The sequence below is a fragment of the Grampus griseus genome (assembly GCF_964374135.1).
Source record: "Grampus griseus genome assembly, chromosome: 3".
Classification (NCBI taxonomy): domain Eukaryota; kingdom Metazoa; phylum Chordata; class Mammalia; order Artiodactyla; family Delphinidae; genus Grampus; species Grampus griseus.
The window spans coordinates 11,633,483-11,647,893 of NC_139019.1; the positions used below are offsets into that span (position 1 = coordinate 11,633,483).

Sequence of the window (14,411 nt, forward strand, 5' to 3'; positions counted from 1 at the left end):
GGAATGCCTTCCTCCCTGCCCAGGAAACTGTATCTTCCCGTATTTTGGTCTCCCCACCAACTAAATCACGCCCCAGGCTTTGAAGGGATATCAGGGCAGAAGATGGAAGTCAGGTCAGGAACAAAAGAAACCAGTTCAGCTGCCGAATCAAAGCCAAAGCCAGAAAAGTATGGCGCATTTAATCTCCCAGGCTAGAACAGGATAAACTCAAAAGAAAAAAAAACAAAAACAAGATAAATCAGCAGCTGAGACGAGATTCTGTTCTCTAACCTCAGGTTCCAAAATGGTGCCTGAGCCCAGCTTCACTGGATGTAGAGAGACACAGACAACACTGTCAGAATGTCAATTCTAAATACCCCACTCAACATGGAGAGCTGGAGAGCCCAAGCTCCTTCTGCCACCACCCATACCAAGCCAGAATAGGGTCCTAAGCATGTTGAAACAGACACCCTTCCCTAAGGCCCAGCACAGACCCTGCCACAGGACAACGCCAGCTGTGCCCTCCATAATCAAGTCAGTGAGAACTCAAATGCATCGCACCTGATTCCCCTCTAGAATGGCATCCTCCACTTCGGTTTTGTTGAGGTCCACACAGGAAGCTACAATCGCAAATAAGTAGTCATGTCTCCCATCCAGACGAGCCCGCTTGGCTTCCTTCTCTTCCTTCAATCTTTGCTACAAGAAGGGAAGAAAAATGTTATGTGGCAACTGCTGTTCTCAAATGGATTCATTCTGTAATCATTTCATACTACTGGTGCTTTTTCAAGTCTTGGGTATTCAGATAACAGCTTAATGGTACCAGTTTTTAGGTACTATCTTCTGTTTTTAGAAATAATGTTATTTCTATTATGAAAATAAGATGTGCTCATTGTTTTGAAATTACATAACACAGATAAGCCAAAAGTAGAAATAAAAATCATCTGCCAGCCAGACAGTATTACCGTTAACATTTTGTTCCAAATCTTTACAGACTTAATTTTACCCATATATAAGCATTCAACAGACACACACCAAAATCAAAAAGATCTCCACTTTTGTAAACATTTCCTAGGCTGCTAAAGTAATACTTATTCTTGTACACTATCTCCTAAGTTTCTTGTTTGTCTACAGGTTCATATCTGGTTTTGAAATTAATTTCTGAATACCAGTGCTTAATTTTTACCTGTTGACTGTTAATTACAATAACAAAGCAAGTTCACTGTAACCAACATTGGCCGTTTGAAGCATATCTTTCCATATATGCTCTGTTCATACAAACATGCAAACATATATACACATTTCTATTTATATATAGTATAAAATTTTTTCATGCATTTTTCCCTTAATAATACATCACAGACTTCTTTTTAGTTTAGTACAGACCACTCCAACTCCTGTAATAGCTGCAAAATATTCAACAATATGGACGTACCATAATCAACCATTTTACCATTGGCGGATATTCAACTTCTAGTTCATTTTTTGAATTAAGGGCATTATCTTTAATGCTAGCCAGTAGCTCCTGCTAGGTAGCCCCTCTGGATCCTTTCTTGTATTCAACAGTTACTGAACCTCAAATATGTACAAGCACTCTAGAGGTAAACACTACCCAGTGACCTCAAAAAAACTCATAGCCTGGTTGGCAGAATGTAAGCAGAAAATGTAAATGTGAGAGGATGGCATTATGGTTGCTACAGGGGCATCAGATTTATGCAGGGGCATTAATGGGTCTTCAGAGAAGGAGCTGAAGGGAGGATTCCCCCTCTAGCCCAGGGCTGAAGAGGGGTGGAGGTACAGGAAAAGTTTCAGGAAGAGGTGGCTTGAGCTCGAGTTGAAGGAGAGTTGGCCACACTCCCTGGGATAGAGGCATTTCTGCACATGCAGAGGCCAAAAGACATAAGAAAGCTTAGCATGTCTGGAAACCACAAGGCAGCCAGGATGGCTGAACTGAAAATAACTAGAAAGGCATAATAGGAGGGACTTCCCTAGCGGTCCAGTGGTTAAGACTCTATGCTTCCACTGCAGGGGGCACAGGTTCAATCCCTGGTTGGGGAATTAAGATCCCACATGCCATGCAGCGAGGCCAAAAAAAAAAAAAAAGAAAAAGGCGTAATAGGAAATGAGAAAAAAAGTCAGACCATAAAATATCTTATGGGCCATGTTAGAAAGTATAAATATTATCTGAAGTTCATGGAGAGTCACTGATGAGTTTCAAATCAGGAAAGATGTTTAGCTGTCTGTGCTGCCTCAAAACATCAGTCATTCTGAAAGCAGTATAAAAAGTGGATTGGAGGGGGCTTCCCTGGTGGCGCAGTGGATCAGACTCTGCCTGCCAATGCAGGAGACACAGGTTCGAGCGCTGGTCCGGGAAGATCCCACATGTCACGGAGCAATTAAACCCGTGCGCCACAACTACTGAGCCTGCACTCTAAAGCCCGCAAGCCACAACTACTGAGCTCACGCGCCGCAACTACTGAAGCCCACATGCCTAGAGCCCGTGCTCTGCAACAAGAGAAGCCACAGCAAGGAGAAGCCCACGCACCGCAACGAAGAGTAACCCCCGCTCGCCGCAACTAGAGAAAGCCCACGTGCAGCAACGAAGACCCAACACGGCCAAAAATAAATAAAATTAAATCTTAAAAAAAAAAAAAAAAGTGGACTGGAGTGATGCAAGCCTGAAGACAGGAAGGCCAGGCAGGTGGATTGTGGCCGCATTTCCCAGAGCTTGGGAAATGTCTGTCCCAGACAGACCACTGGGAATGTGGATCTGGAGCCCAAGGTGAAATTGCATTGCAGAGACAGGTACAGATACTGGTTCTCAATACAGCACAGTAGACAATATGGGCCAGATCGTTCCTGTAATTGTGTTTACAAGATGACTGCAGCACCCTCACAGCTCTTCTGCAATGTGGTTGTACCACTAACCTATCAAGAAATGGACTCTATATCCCCTCCTCTTGAATCTGGCTGGCCCTGTGACCAGTTTTCACCAAAAGGATGTGGGAAGAAGTGAGACTGTAAAACTTCCTAGGCTAGTCCTTAAGAGACTTTTGGCTTCTGCCTTTGCACTTGGGAATGCTCCCTCAGAACCCAGCCACCAAGCTATGAGAAGTCCAAACCCATGGAGAGACCACACGGAGAAAATCCAAGGCATTCTGGCTGACAGCCCAGAAGATCTCCTAGCTGATACCCCAGCATCAACTTTCCTTTTTTTTTTTTTTTTAAACATCTTTATTGGAGTATAATTGCTTTACAATGGTATGTTAGTTTCAGCTTCACAACAAAATGAATCAGTTATATATATACATATGTTCCCATATGTCTTCCCGCTTGCGTCTCCCTCCCTCCCACCCTCCCTATCCCACCCCTCCAGGCGGTCACAAAGTACTGAGCTGATCTCCCTGTGCTATGCGGCTGCTTCCCACTAGCTATCTACCTTACGTTTGGTAGTGTATATATGTCCATGCCTCTTTCTCTCTTTGTCACCGTTTACCCTTCCCCCTCCCCATAGCCTCAAGTCCATCCTCTAGTAAGTCTGTGTCTTTATTCCTGTTTCACCCCTAGGTTTTTCATGACATTTTTTTTCTTAAATTCCATATATATGTGTTAGCATACGGTATTTGTCTCTCTCTTTCTGACTTACTTCACTCTGTATGACAAACTCTAGGTCTATCCACCTCATTACAAATAGCTCAATTTTGTTTCTTTTTATGGCTGAGTAATATTCCATTGTATATATGTGCCACATCTTCTTTATCCATTCATCCGATGATGGACACTTAGGTTGTTTCCATCTCTGGGCTATTGTAAATAGAGCTGCAATGAACTTTTTGGTACATGACTCTTTTTGAATTATGGTTTTCTCAGGGTATATACCCAGTAGTGGGATTGCTGGGTCATATGGTAGTTCTATTTGTAGTTTTTTAAGGAACCTCCATACTGTTCTCCACAGTGGCTATATCAATTTACATTCCCACGAACAGTGTAAGAGGGTTCCCTTTTCTCCACACCGTCTCCAGCATTTATTGTTTCTAGATTTTTTGATGATGGCCATTCAGACTGGTGTGAGATGATATCTCATTGTAGTTTTGATTTGCATTTCTCTAATGATTAGTGATGTTGAGCATTCTTTCATGTGTTTGTTGGCACTCTGTATATCTTCTTTGGAGAAATGTCTATTTAGGTCTTCTGCCCATTTTTGGATTGGGTTGTTTGTTTTTTTTGTTATTAAGCTGCATGAGCTGCTTATAAATTTTGGAGATTAATCCTTTGTCAGTTGCTTCAAAGGCCAGAAACTATCAAACTCTTAGAGGAAAACATAGGCAGGACACTCTATGACATAAATCACAGCAAGGTCCTTTTTGACCCACCTCCTAGAGAAATGGAAATAAAAACAAAAGTAAACAAATGGGACCTAATGAAACTTAAAAGCTTTTGCCCAGCATCAACTTTCAAACTGCCTTGGACATTCCAACCTAGTCAAGCCAACAGATGACTGCAACCCAGCCAAGGCCACATGAAACAGAAGAACCATCCAGCTGAGCCCAGCCACCCACAGAATCAAGAGAGATAATAAATAGTTGTTAAGAGATAATAGATAATTGATAACAGACAGTTAAGCCATTAGCTCTCTTACGGTTTGTTATGCAGCAGTAGGTAACAGAGTAATCCTTGTTAGAATAATTCCATTGGTTGCACAGAAAACAAATGGATTCAGACTTGAGAAAAGAATGATTGGTAAAAGAGAAATCATTCATGGAATGAATATCTCCACTTTTTTTTTTTTTTTTTTTTTTTTTTTTGGCCTCACCACATGGCATGTGGGATCTTAGTTACCGGACTAGGGATCGAACCTGCACCGCCTGCATTGGAAGCATGGAGTCTTGACCACTGGACCGCCAGGGAAGTCCTATACATGAAACCTATATAATGTTATAAACCAATGTTACCTCAATAAAAATAAATTTTAAACAATAATAAAGGTACTGAATATAAACTATTCCTTCCAGAAACTTGACTATAAAGGAAAGAAATGTGGTTACTAGTAGAAAGAGGGGAAGTTAGAGTCAAAGGAGAATTTTTTAAGATACAAAAGACTTAAGAAAAAGTAAAGAGGAAAAAGTTGGGGATTTCCGAGTGATTGAAAGGCAATCGCTAGACATGTGTGATTTATGTTCTTTTTTCCAAAACTGAAGGGAGACAAATTAGTTGGGCTTGGGGGTGGGGATGCAGGGCAAGGTTAAGGTTTAAAAAAATAAACGATCTACCTACTTTTTTGCCATTTCCCTAAAAAGAGAACACACGGGTCTTGACACAAAGTATACATTCCATAAACATCAAAAAGAAGTAAATTTAAATCTCTTTTCAACCATGGCTAAAACCAGGTGAATGTCCTGTTCTTCGTTTTCCACACTCTCGTCAGGGAGGAATAAAGGCTTTTCTCAGAGTGATCTTTCTGGGTTTGTACTAAATGTCTTCAGCAGCTTGAAGACATGGTGGGCAACCAGGGGAGCCAGGGATCCAGCAACAAACCAACAAGATGGCAAATGCTGGGCAGCCAAAAAGACACTAAAAAGCTATAGAACCAGGGACTTCCTTGGTGGTCCAGTTGTTAAGACTCTGCGCTCCCAGTGCAGGGGCTCCGGGTTCAATCCCTGGTCAGGGAATTAGACCCCGTATGCCGCAACTAAGACCCGGCACAGCCAAACAGATAAATATTTAAAAAAAAAAAAAAACTAGAGAACTAGAAAAGTCAGGATGTAAACCAACTGAAGGCTTCCAAAGAATCCAGAAACTTCTATAACATTCTGCCATGGCAACACATTATTCTATGACCTGATTTTACAGGGCTCCAAAGGAAAAAACTACACATTCTAGTGGAGGAAAGGAGAGATTGGCCTCTAAAACAGAACACTAATTATTCTATTTTTACCTAAATATCACAGATGAAAAAACCTTCCAAAGCAATTTTACATATAAAAGCAAATTATCAAAAAAAAAAGCAAATTATCAGTGTGTTTTTAAAGAAAATGTTTTCAAAGCTATATTCAAAAGCACGTTAAGCATTGAGTATGTTCTTACATAAACTATTCTATCTCCTGATAAGTAATATGAAGTCAACCCCAGTGCCATGTACATGAAAGAGCACAATGTTTATCAATGTCAACTTTCATTGCCTTATACCGAGGTATGCGGGTACAATGAGGGACTTTTATTTTACGACCACAAAAAGTCAATAATGTCAAATAAATATTTGGTGATGGGATCAGCGCATTGTCACTCCCTAAACTTAAACTTGCAGCTTTCTGGCTGCCAGGGAACTGCAAGAACAAGCAGTCAGTTGACTAACTGGAGGTGGCTTGTCCTGTCGCCTTTGAAACATCTAGGACACTTGGAGAGGGAGGGCAGAGTGGGATGACAAAGGTGAGAGGCGAACCATGGAATTCTTTTTTTTTTTTTTTTTTTAAGGATTACGTTAAAATTGTTTTGCGTTGCATGCACAAGCACCAACTGATGGGAGTGGGGAGGGTGGCCAGAAACCTATTCAATGTCCAAGGAAATCTAGAACGGTATTTAACACATTTCTGCAACTTGGTAACAAAGAATGTTACTACCACCTTGGGATAAAACAGGGACTAATGTGCTACCTCCCAAGAAACAAGTGGTGCTTTCAAGATAGGGCAACTTCATGTACACAAACGAGCCCTGGTGCCAGAGTGGGGTCCAGACCCAGGGCTGCCATTAATTGTAAGACTTTGCATCTGTCATTTAACCATTCCAGGCTTCAGGTTCTGCAACTCTAAAATCAAAGTGTTGGACTACGCAACAGCTAAGCTCTGTTTCTTCTCTAGCATTCGGGCTGCTTCCCATTGGTTCAAAAGTTAATACAGACAAGAGACTTGAGGGGGTTTTTTGGTTTTTTGTTTGTTGGCTTTGGTTCTTGGAATCTTTTGATTGGATCGGGAGGTGTCTGGGGTGAAACTTGAGATTTTAAAATGTGAATCCCAACGAAGACCCAATGCCACGTGCTGTCATAATAAAGCTCTGTGACTTTTTCTCATGACAAACCCATCCTTCCAATTTTTTTTAATATACTAACCTTTGCCTTTAACTCTGTAGAACCAAAGCCCAGGTCTACACGTTCATGTATGTAAACTGTGCATGAACCACACACATTTCATTTTGGCTCCAGGTTATAACCCCCAACTCCAACAGAGACCTTACCCTTGTCTGTAAAATGGGGATAAAAGTCCAAACTTGAAGGTATTTGCAAAGATTAAATGGGGTGTGGTTTGGGGATAATACTAAGGCAATCAGCGCATGAATTAAAACGGCATGACCGAGACTTTGACCCTGGACATCAAAATTCAGGCGACAAAACTTAATCATGATTTTTCAGTTGTACAAATGCTTAAACTCCCTCCACCATTAGAAAGCCCAGTCCTGTTGGCGGCATTGTTTCAGATCCAGGCCCACCCCACTCATGTCTCTGGCAACGAGAAATGGACGGAGGATGGAGCTGTCGGGTCTGAGAAACCCTCTGTTGGCTGAGCAAGGACACCCTTGTCCCCAACCCTCCTGAAGATGTCAGGGTACATTTTGCTCTCTTTGCCCCGGATGCATTGCTAGCTTTGGATCAGCAAGTCATCATTTGCTTCCTGTGCTTAGGTATAATTGTCACAAAAGCCCTATGAACCAGACATGATTATTTCCACACAAGGAAATCAAGACTACGGACCACTCACAACTTTCCCAAGAGCACACTGCTAAGTAAGTGGCGGGGCTGGGCTTCAAGCCCTGGCGTGTCTGCAGGGCCAGGCCAAGACATGGGGTGTCCCGGGCAACTGAGAATTTTGCATCCATCCAAACTGACATTCTCTAAATTTCCACTCAAGGGTTATCTAGAGCACTCTTGGGAGGAGACCCCATATACACTGCATGGGTTATAGAAGGATTTGTGGGTGGAGACTGGCGTTAACTGACACCATTTTCTGAATTACACCGGTAATATTTTAGTGCCAGGATGGACTGGTGCCCAGCCAGCTTCCAGCTGGCGTGCTCTGTGTCCAGCTCCCCTACCACACGACTGTGTCTCAGCAAATGGTAACTCCCTACCCCATCCTCGTCTCCTGAAGTGCCTAGGACTCAGGCTCCCTGCCTGGGTGGGCAGCCAGTGGGCTGGGCTCCCTGCTTCGCCCAACCCATTACTGGACAATTTCACTTTTATCTATATCGTACTGTTCACACCACGCCTTCATAGGATGCTTTTGCACAGAAGAGTGTGAGGCAAGGGGTAGGTTCTACAGCCAAAAAAATATACATATATTTCTTTGTTGAAAAAAAAAAAGTTTTTCTAGGCAATATGATTAGCCTAGTTGCAGATCTGAATCTGAGAAAGAGATCTGTTTTAATGTCAGTCTGTTGCCTATTTTTGAGTGAATTTATTTCCATTTTTTTATTTGGGTGTTTTGTTCTCTTATGCATATGTGTGCTTATAGCAATGTCACAAACATAGCAGGGGACAGTATAACGTAGATTTAAATCCCCACTGGAGATCACTCTAAATAATGTGGAGTCTACAAATTACAATTGAAACTCCTTATCTTAAATCACCAAAGTAAATACCTCTGAGACAGATTTCACTTTGGCTCTCAGTATCAATCGCAAGGCCAGAGATAATTAATCACCTGATGAAACAGTGCCAAAGAGGCCAAGGACGTGGGTTTGATCATCTTAGGCCAGTTAGTTTCACTTTATTCCATTTTCCCCAGCTGTGGATGAATCAGGACAAATCCATGAGCAGAGGAAAAATTACTCCAAGTGTAGGCCTAGCTAAAATGCCTGGTTATCGGTAAAAGATGTCCTTCTTTTTCTTTTTTTAAGAGAGATAACCAAATGGCCCAGGCTAGTTTAACTCGCTTGTCTGCTATATATATAACCCGATCCTTCTCGTCTCCTGAGGGGTAAACTAAAATAAATATCACCTGAATCTCATCATTCCTACAAGAGTATCAGCTCCACAGGGAGGGATATTTTCTATTTTGATTTTTGCAGTATCTCCAGAGCCCAGAACAGGGCCTGGCACTTAGTAAAACCTCAACTGATATCTAATCCAGGGACGATTAACCAAGTTTATCATTTACAAGTCACTCTCAAGTAATTAAGGCCTCGTGCAAATGATTCTAGCTCTGTGTGCGTCCATGATTGCAGGTGCAGAATTCAGTCAACAAGCTCCCGGGTCTTCCATGCTGTTCGGGCTTCAGCATAAACCACTGCACGAAATTCCACCATTAGTATGGATTACGGCTCTCCCTCAATTCACAGCAAATATAACTAACCTCGCTTAGCCTACATCCCATTTAAATGTGCTGAATTACAGAAACTGAGGGAAGTACTTCTACTCATTTCTCCAAATGAAAGAGCCCTCTCCACAAAGTTAACCCAATTTCCATGTCTTCAAACAAAGAAAAGCCTCCCTTTTTGGCTTCCAGCATTTTCACTTTAACCCACAGGGCCCCGTTTCCTCTCTGGGAGCGGCTCCTCTGTGACGCTTCCTGGACCGTCCAAACCTGCTCGTTAATTGGCTGGAAGAACCACAGTTGAGCCACTCTCAACTCCTAACTGTACTTTTCGCGTCTTAACTTGCCTTGTGTTTTATTTCTCCAGGTGAAGGGCCACAGCTGCAGAGGAAGCACCACACCTCCTTCCCACACGAAGAGCACTTGAGAAAAGTGGTGCCTGGAAGGGAAGACACTCCACGCTGGCTAATCCACTCACAGCAGGTGCTACAGTGAAGCCCTCTTTTATTTAACGAGAACGGCACTCTCCTTCGCTTGCAAAGAGCCTAGCGCTTAAACGGAGAGGGTTCCATCAATTTTCTTTTGTGCTGACAGTAAGCTCTGGAACCTTGTCTATTTTTGCTGGAGTTTTCAGGGCCCCTAAATCTCCCCATTTACGAACTCCCTTATCGGTCATTCTTTCCAAGCAAATAAAAGATGCCTCTTTACCTTTCACTGTATGTGGATTTTTCACCCAAGCAGACCCAAAACCTGCTAAAGGGGTATCCCATTCACCACAACCTCCTCTCCCCCCAATATTACACTATCCAAACTCTAACTTAGAGCCCATTTTCTACACCCCACATATCTGGACCTGATCCAGACTTAGTGGGCCTTCACATGGCCATATATTCTATCTTCCCCCAATCCTACACTGCTTTTACTCTAAAACCAGGAGTAAATTCTTGTAGAATTCCAAGAGTCCCCTCTGGCAGCAGAGGCCACATAATTCAAGTGGTTTTCGCTCATTTGCTAAAAAGTATGTATATAACGTCATCATTCACATTCTATATGGCACAGGGGTGAAATTCGAAAACCTCTCTTGTTTATCACAATGAACCAGAGTGCTTACAGCTGATGCTCATCACAATCACCTGGGAACTTTGAAATGCTGATTCCTTTGCCTCCCAAGAAACTCTGACTCCTCTTGCCTGGCATGGGGACCTGGCATTGGTGTTTCTCAAAAGTTCCCCTGGCAACTATCGTGGCAGCCCAGCCTGAGAACACTGCTCCAACGGAAAGCATTTTATGACTTGATCATGATTGACTCGTGCTACCAGGTTCTCACTTGAAGTAGGAACTCAGTAAAGTCCAAGGGCATAAATCTGGGATCCCTGCAACTCTAGACCTTTTCTGTTTCTTGTTACTAGAGTCGTGCAAAAATTGACAGGAAGGACAAGTTTCAGCTCAACCCCACGAGGCCCGGACGTGCTCTTCCCCACTGTCCTGTGAAGCACAGCACCTGGTACAAAGTAGGTGTTCAACAGTACTAGCGGAATGGATGGATCTGCACCTAGAGTCACATCATCCCGGGCTCTGGCTATGGTGTAAGTACGAGGTGGCCCCATGGGGCATTGACGCCTTCAGGTTCAGAAGCCCTCACCTGGGCACTAAAAAGCAGCACCTGTCCCCTCCCCACAGCTGCATCCTAGAGCCATTCACCTCCCAACGCTCCAGGAAAGTTGTTTTGATCTGTGCATGTGAAATGTGTTCACAGGGCCAAATATGTCTGGGCCTGATTAAGAGGATTCTGAAACCGGTTTGACTATTTTGCCAAAGAATAACAACACTGATATCCTTTCAGCTTTCAAAACATAGCTGAGAGCAAAGGGTCTTTCCTTGTCTTGTCTTCCACTGTGCACCCGCAGGGCAACAATGGCCCCTCCCTGGGGAGTTTCTCAGTAGGGAAAGGAGCTGCCCTCTCTCCCCTGCCAGTCTCTAGCCCCACTGCGAGGATCACTGTTTAGAGAAACCTAGCAATCTGAAATTCAAGGAGCAACGGTATTCCTTAGCATCAATACATCAGTGGAAACATGAACGATATACATTCCAGCAGCAGGGAGAAAACGGGTCTCCATTTCAAAACTAGCTTTGCAATTAGGTGAATTTAGGTCAAGAGGACTGTCATAAATCTTTCAAGTGTGTTTTTTCTAAAGGTCAACAAAGTCAACCAGCAAAATTATATATTTCAGTTTAATTTTAGGGAAAGAAAGAAAAACAAAATCCGTAAGTCTGGAATTCATGTCCATTGTATGCTTGGAAGTTGGTACTGAGCTCTCTTCACCAAAGAGAAAAGCAAAAAAGAAGGCAGACATCATATCTGAGCCATACTTTTGTATATAAGTGAGTCAATATATACAGAATTATTTCGAGCTTTTTCATTGAAAAGCATTTGTGTTTATTACACAACAAAAAGGATATATGGCTTGACTTTTCTAAACCCAGAGAGCTTATGGTTTATTTGGCTGTGTATTCTGAATACAGTCAATTATTATATTACAATAACCTAATTATAATATGGCATCATTACAGTAATATTTCCAGACTAAGGTTAAATAGAGATTTATAGTTTGTAATGTTAAGTGGTTTTGGATTCTTTCTCATTGATTATGTTAGATGACAAAGTTACAATTTAATAAATTGTCAAATCAATGCATTAAACAAAAAAATGTGTAATTATTTACATAATACACTGCAACAGTATTAAGGTAATTCTGTTAACCTCATACATCATGGGGGTGAACAGAGCCAGCAACCTAAATATATAGAAACTTCCAAAAAACATACTCCCAGAAGGTCATTCGTGCCAAAAAAGAATCTAATTCATTAATTATACTTGAGATTTTATCAGCAACTTTAATTTTTTAGACTTGGTATTGAAGCATGGAAAAGTGAAATGAAGAATTGGAAACACATTCAGACATGTGAAGAGTTTAATTCATCCAACTGATTGCACAAGCATAAATTAAGGTGTATTTAGTACCAGATTCTGTGTTACCAGAAGGCTATTTAAAAATGAAGGAAGCATCATCCCTTTCCTCCAGGGAATCACAAGTAGACAAATGTCATTTCACTGCAGTGATGTGACGAGGGCTCTAGCAGCCAGAGGAGCAAAGCGCTGAGACCCCGCCGCCTCCTCAAAGTGTCAGGGAGGCTTCTCGGAGGAGGCGACACTTGCATTCGGTCTTAAGGAATAAGCGTTTGCAGCCAAACAAGTTCAAGGGCTTGGCTGGAAGATGTTGACCTTGGGAAGGATGCGTCAGAATGGTGGGGCGAGGAGAAGTGGAGGATGGCTGGTGGCAGAGTGCTTAGGAAATGCAGAGACAGCATCCCTATGTCTTGTGGTGGAAAAGCGGCTGCAAGACTGGCCAGAATCATCTGGCTGCTGGGGACGCATAAAAGATACAGTGATTGGGCTTCTCTGGTGGCGCAGTGGTTGAGAGTCCGCCTGCCGATGCAGGGGACACGGGTTCGTGCCCCGGTCCGGGAAGATGCCACATGCCGCGGAGCGGCTGGGCCCGTGAGCCATGGCCGCTGAGCCTGCGCGTCCGGAGCCTGTGCTCCGCAACAGGAGAGGCCACAACAGTGAGAGAGGCCCGCGTACCGCAAAAAAAAAAAAAAAGATACAACGATCAAGCCCTGAGGAAGCATGCCTCAATGTTGAGAACAGAGTTCTGGAGAACCCTCCATTTTCTTCTGACATCAATCAGCCATGGAAGAGGCTCCAAACATCTCTTTATGCATCTGCGTAATCAAAAGCGGCTGTGAGTCCCAGGCTAGGGAAGCTCATTCTTCAATGTGACTCCAAAGGCACATCCTTGCATCTCATGATCTGTGACCACATTTCTGGGCCTTTAGAAGGCGGAGAGGGGTGTCATTTCAAAGGGCTTAGAAAACTTGCAGCCTAGAATCTGCCTTAATTATATCTCATCACCAACAAAAGCTTACAGGTCTGGGAGAATGCAGTCACCAAAGCACTCTGAATGGGTTTTTTTTCCATCAGGGAAGCATCATCTCAAAAGCTGAAGCCTGTCTTTCTACAAGTAGTTCTCGTTTATGTGGCAACGTGCAGAGAAGCCTAAAGATGCACTCCCCTTTTTTTTTTAATTTGAAATATCAACATATAGCCTTATGGGCTATCCAAAAATTAGTAGACAAAGTGTTGCTCACAAATTCATCTGAATATAACTTTGGAATTTTTTAAGGTTTTTGCACACAGGTGCGAGAGATGATGTCTAAGACACACGTGCAAGCTTACAAACAGCAACCATTAAAACCCAGGTGACGCTCTGCTTCCAGAACTGTCTCCTACCGATCCTAAACATCACAGCAATCTGCTCAGCTTATGGACTCTTCCAGAATGATCTTCTAACTTCTGGGAGCCCTACTCATCATCCAACAGGCTTTCACATGAAAAGTCCCTCGGAGGACCAGAAGTTCACGTTCACATGTCTAATTTGAAGGTATTAGTCACCATATACACGGAATAAAAATTAAAAGCGCACCTATACTCTCCTTGTTTTCCTTCTACAGTCGCTCCCCTTTGCCCTCTCCTCTGTTCCAAAGCCTTGTGTTGTTAGGGTAATACCGTTTACCTGCTATACAGTTTAACTGTGCCTCTCATCCATGCTTATCAACCAATCAAAGCATTTGAACTGCTGGGTTGCAACACAACCTCTGATGTTCATTTAATTCTATACACTGCCCAACAGTAAACTTGGAGTCAACAGAGATATTTGAATCATTTCTTTGAACAGTGAGTAACTTTAAACCATATCAAAATAGAGAGCAGAGAAGCCACAGCTCGGAATAAGTTGTACAAGAAATTCAGTCTGTCTTTGTCTAAACAACTGTGTGGTTAACTACCAGCATTGTGGCTGTGACCATCAGATAGGCGGATTGTAACCCAAATGAGCTATTTTCTCCCCATAAAGAACAAGCAGCCTATTTCACATGTAAATAGAAAATGATGTCCATAGATTACTTGTGCTCACACAGTTGTACATACAAATAAACCACGGTAATTTATTCTTTGTGACTAAACATCTTGATCATCCTTACTGTAAAGATATGACAGGAAATCATAGGCAGGGT

The 14,411-nt window shown here is 42.6% G+C and overlaps 1 protein-coding gene across 1 annotated transcript in view; it reads right to left on the reverse strand.

Moving 5' to 3' along the window:
* DNAH5 (dynein axonemal heavy chain 5) overlaps positions 1 to 13,642 on the reverse strand; it is a gene marked incomplete at both ends in the record, with an annotated part of 219,311 nt that extends 205,669 nt beyond the window's left edge. Inside the window, 2 exons of the mRNA XM_082652022.1 lie at positions 541 to 675; positions 13,586 to 13,642. Coding sequence (XP_082508148.1) covers positions 541 to 675; positions 13,586 to 13,642 — 192 coding nt within the window. The remainder of the gene's footprint in view (positions 1 to 540; positions 676 to 13,585) is intronic.
* Between the last annotated feature and the right edge of the window lie 769 nt (positions 13,643 to 14,411).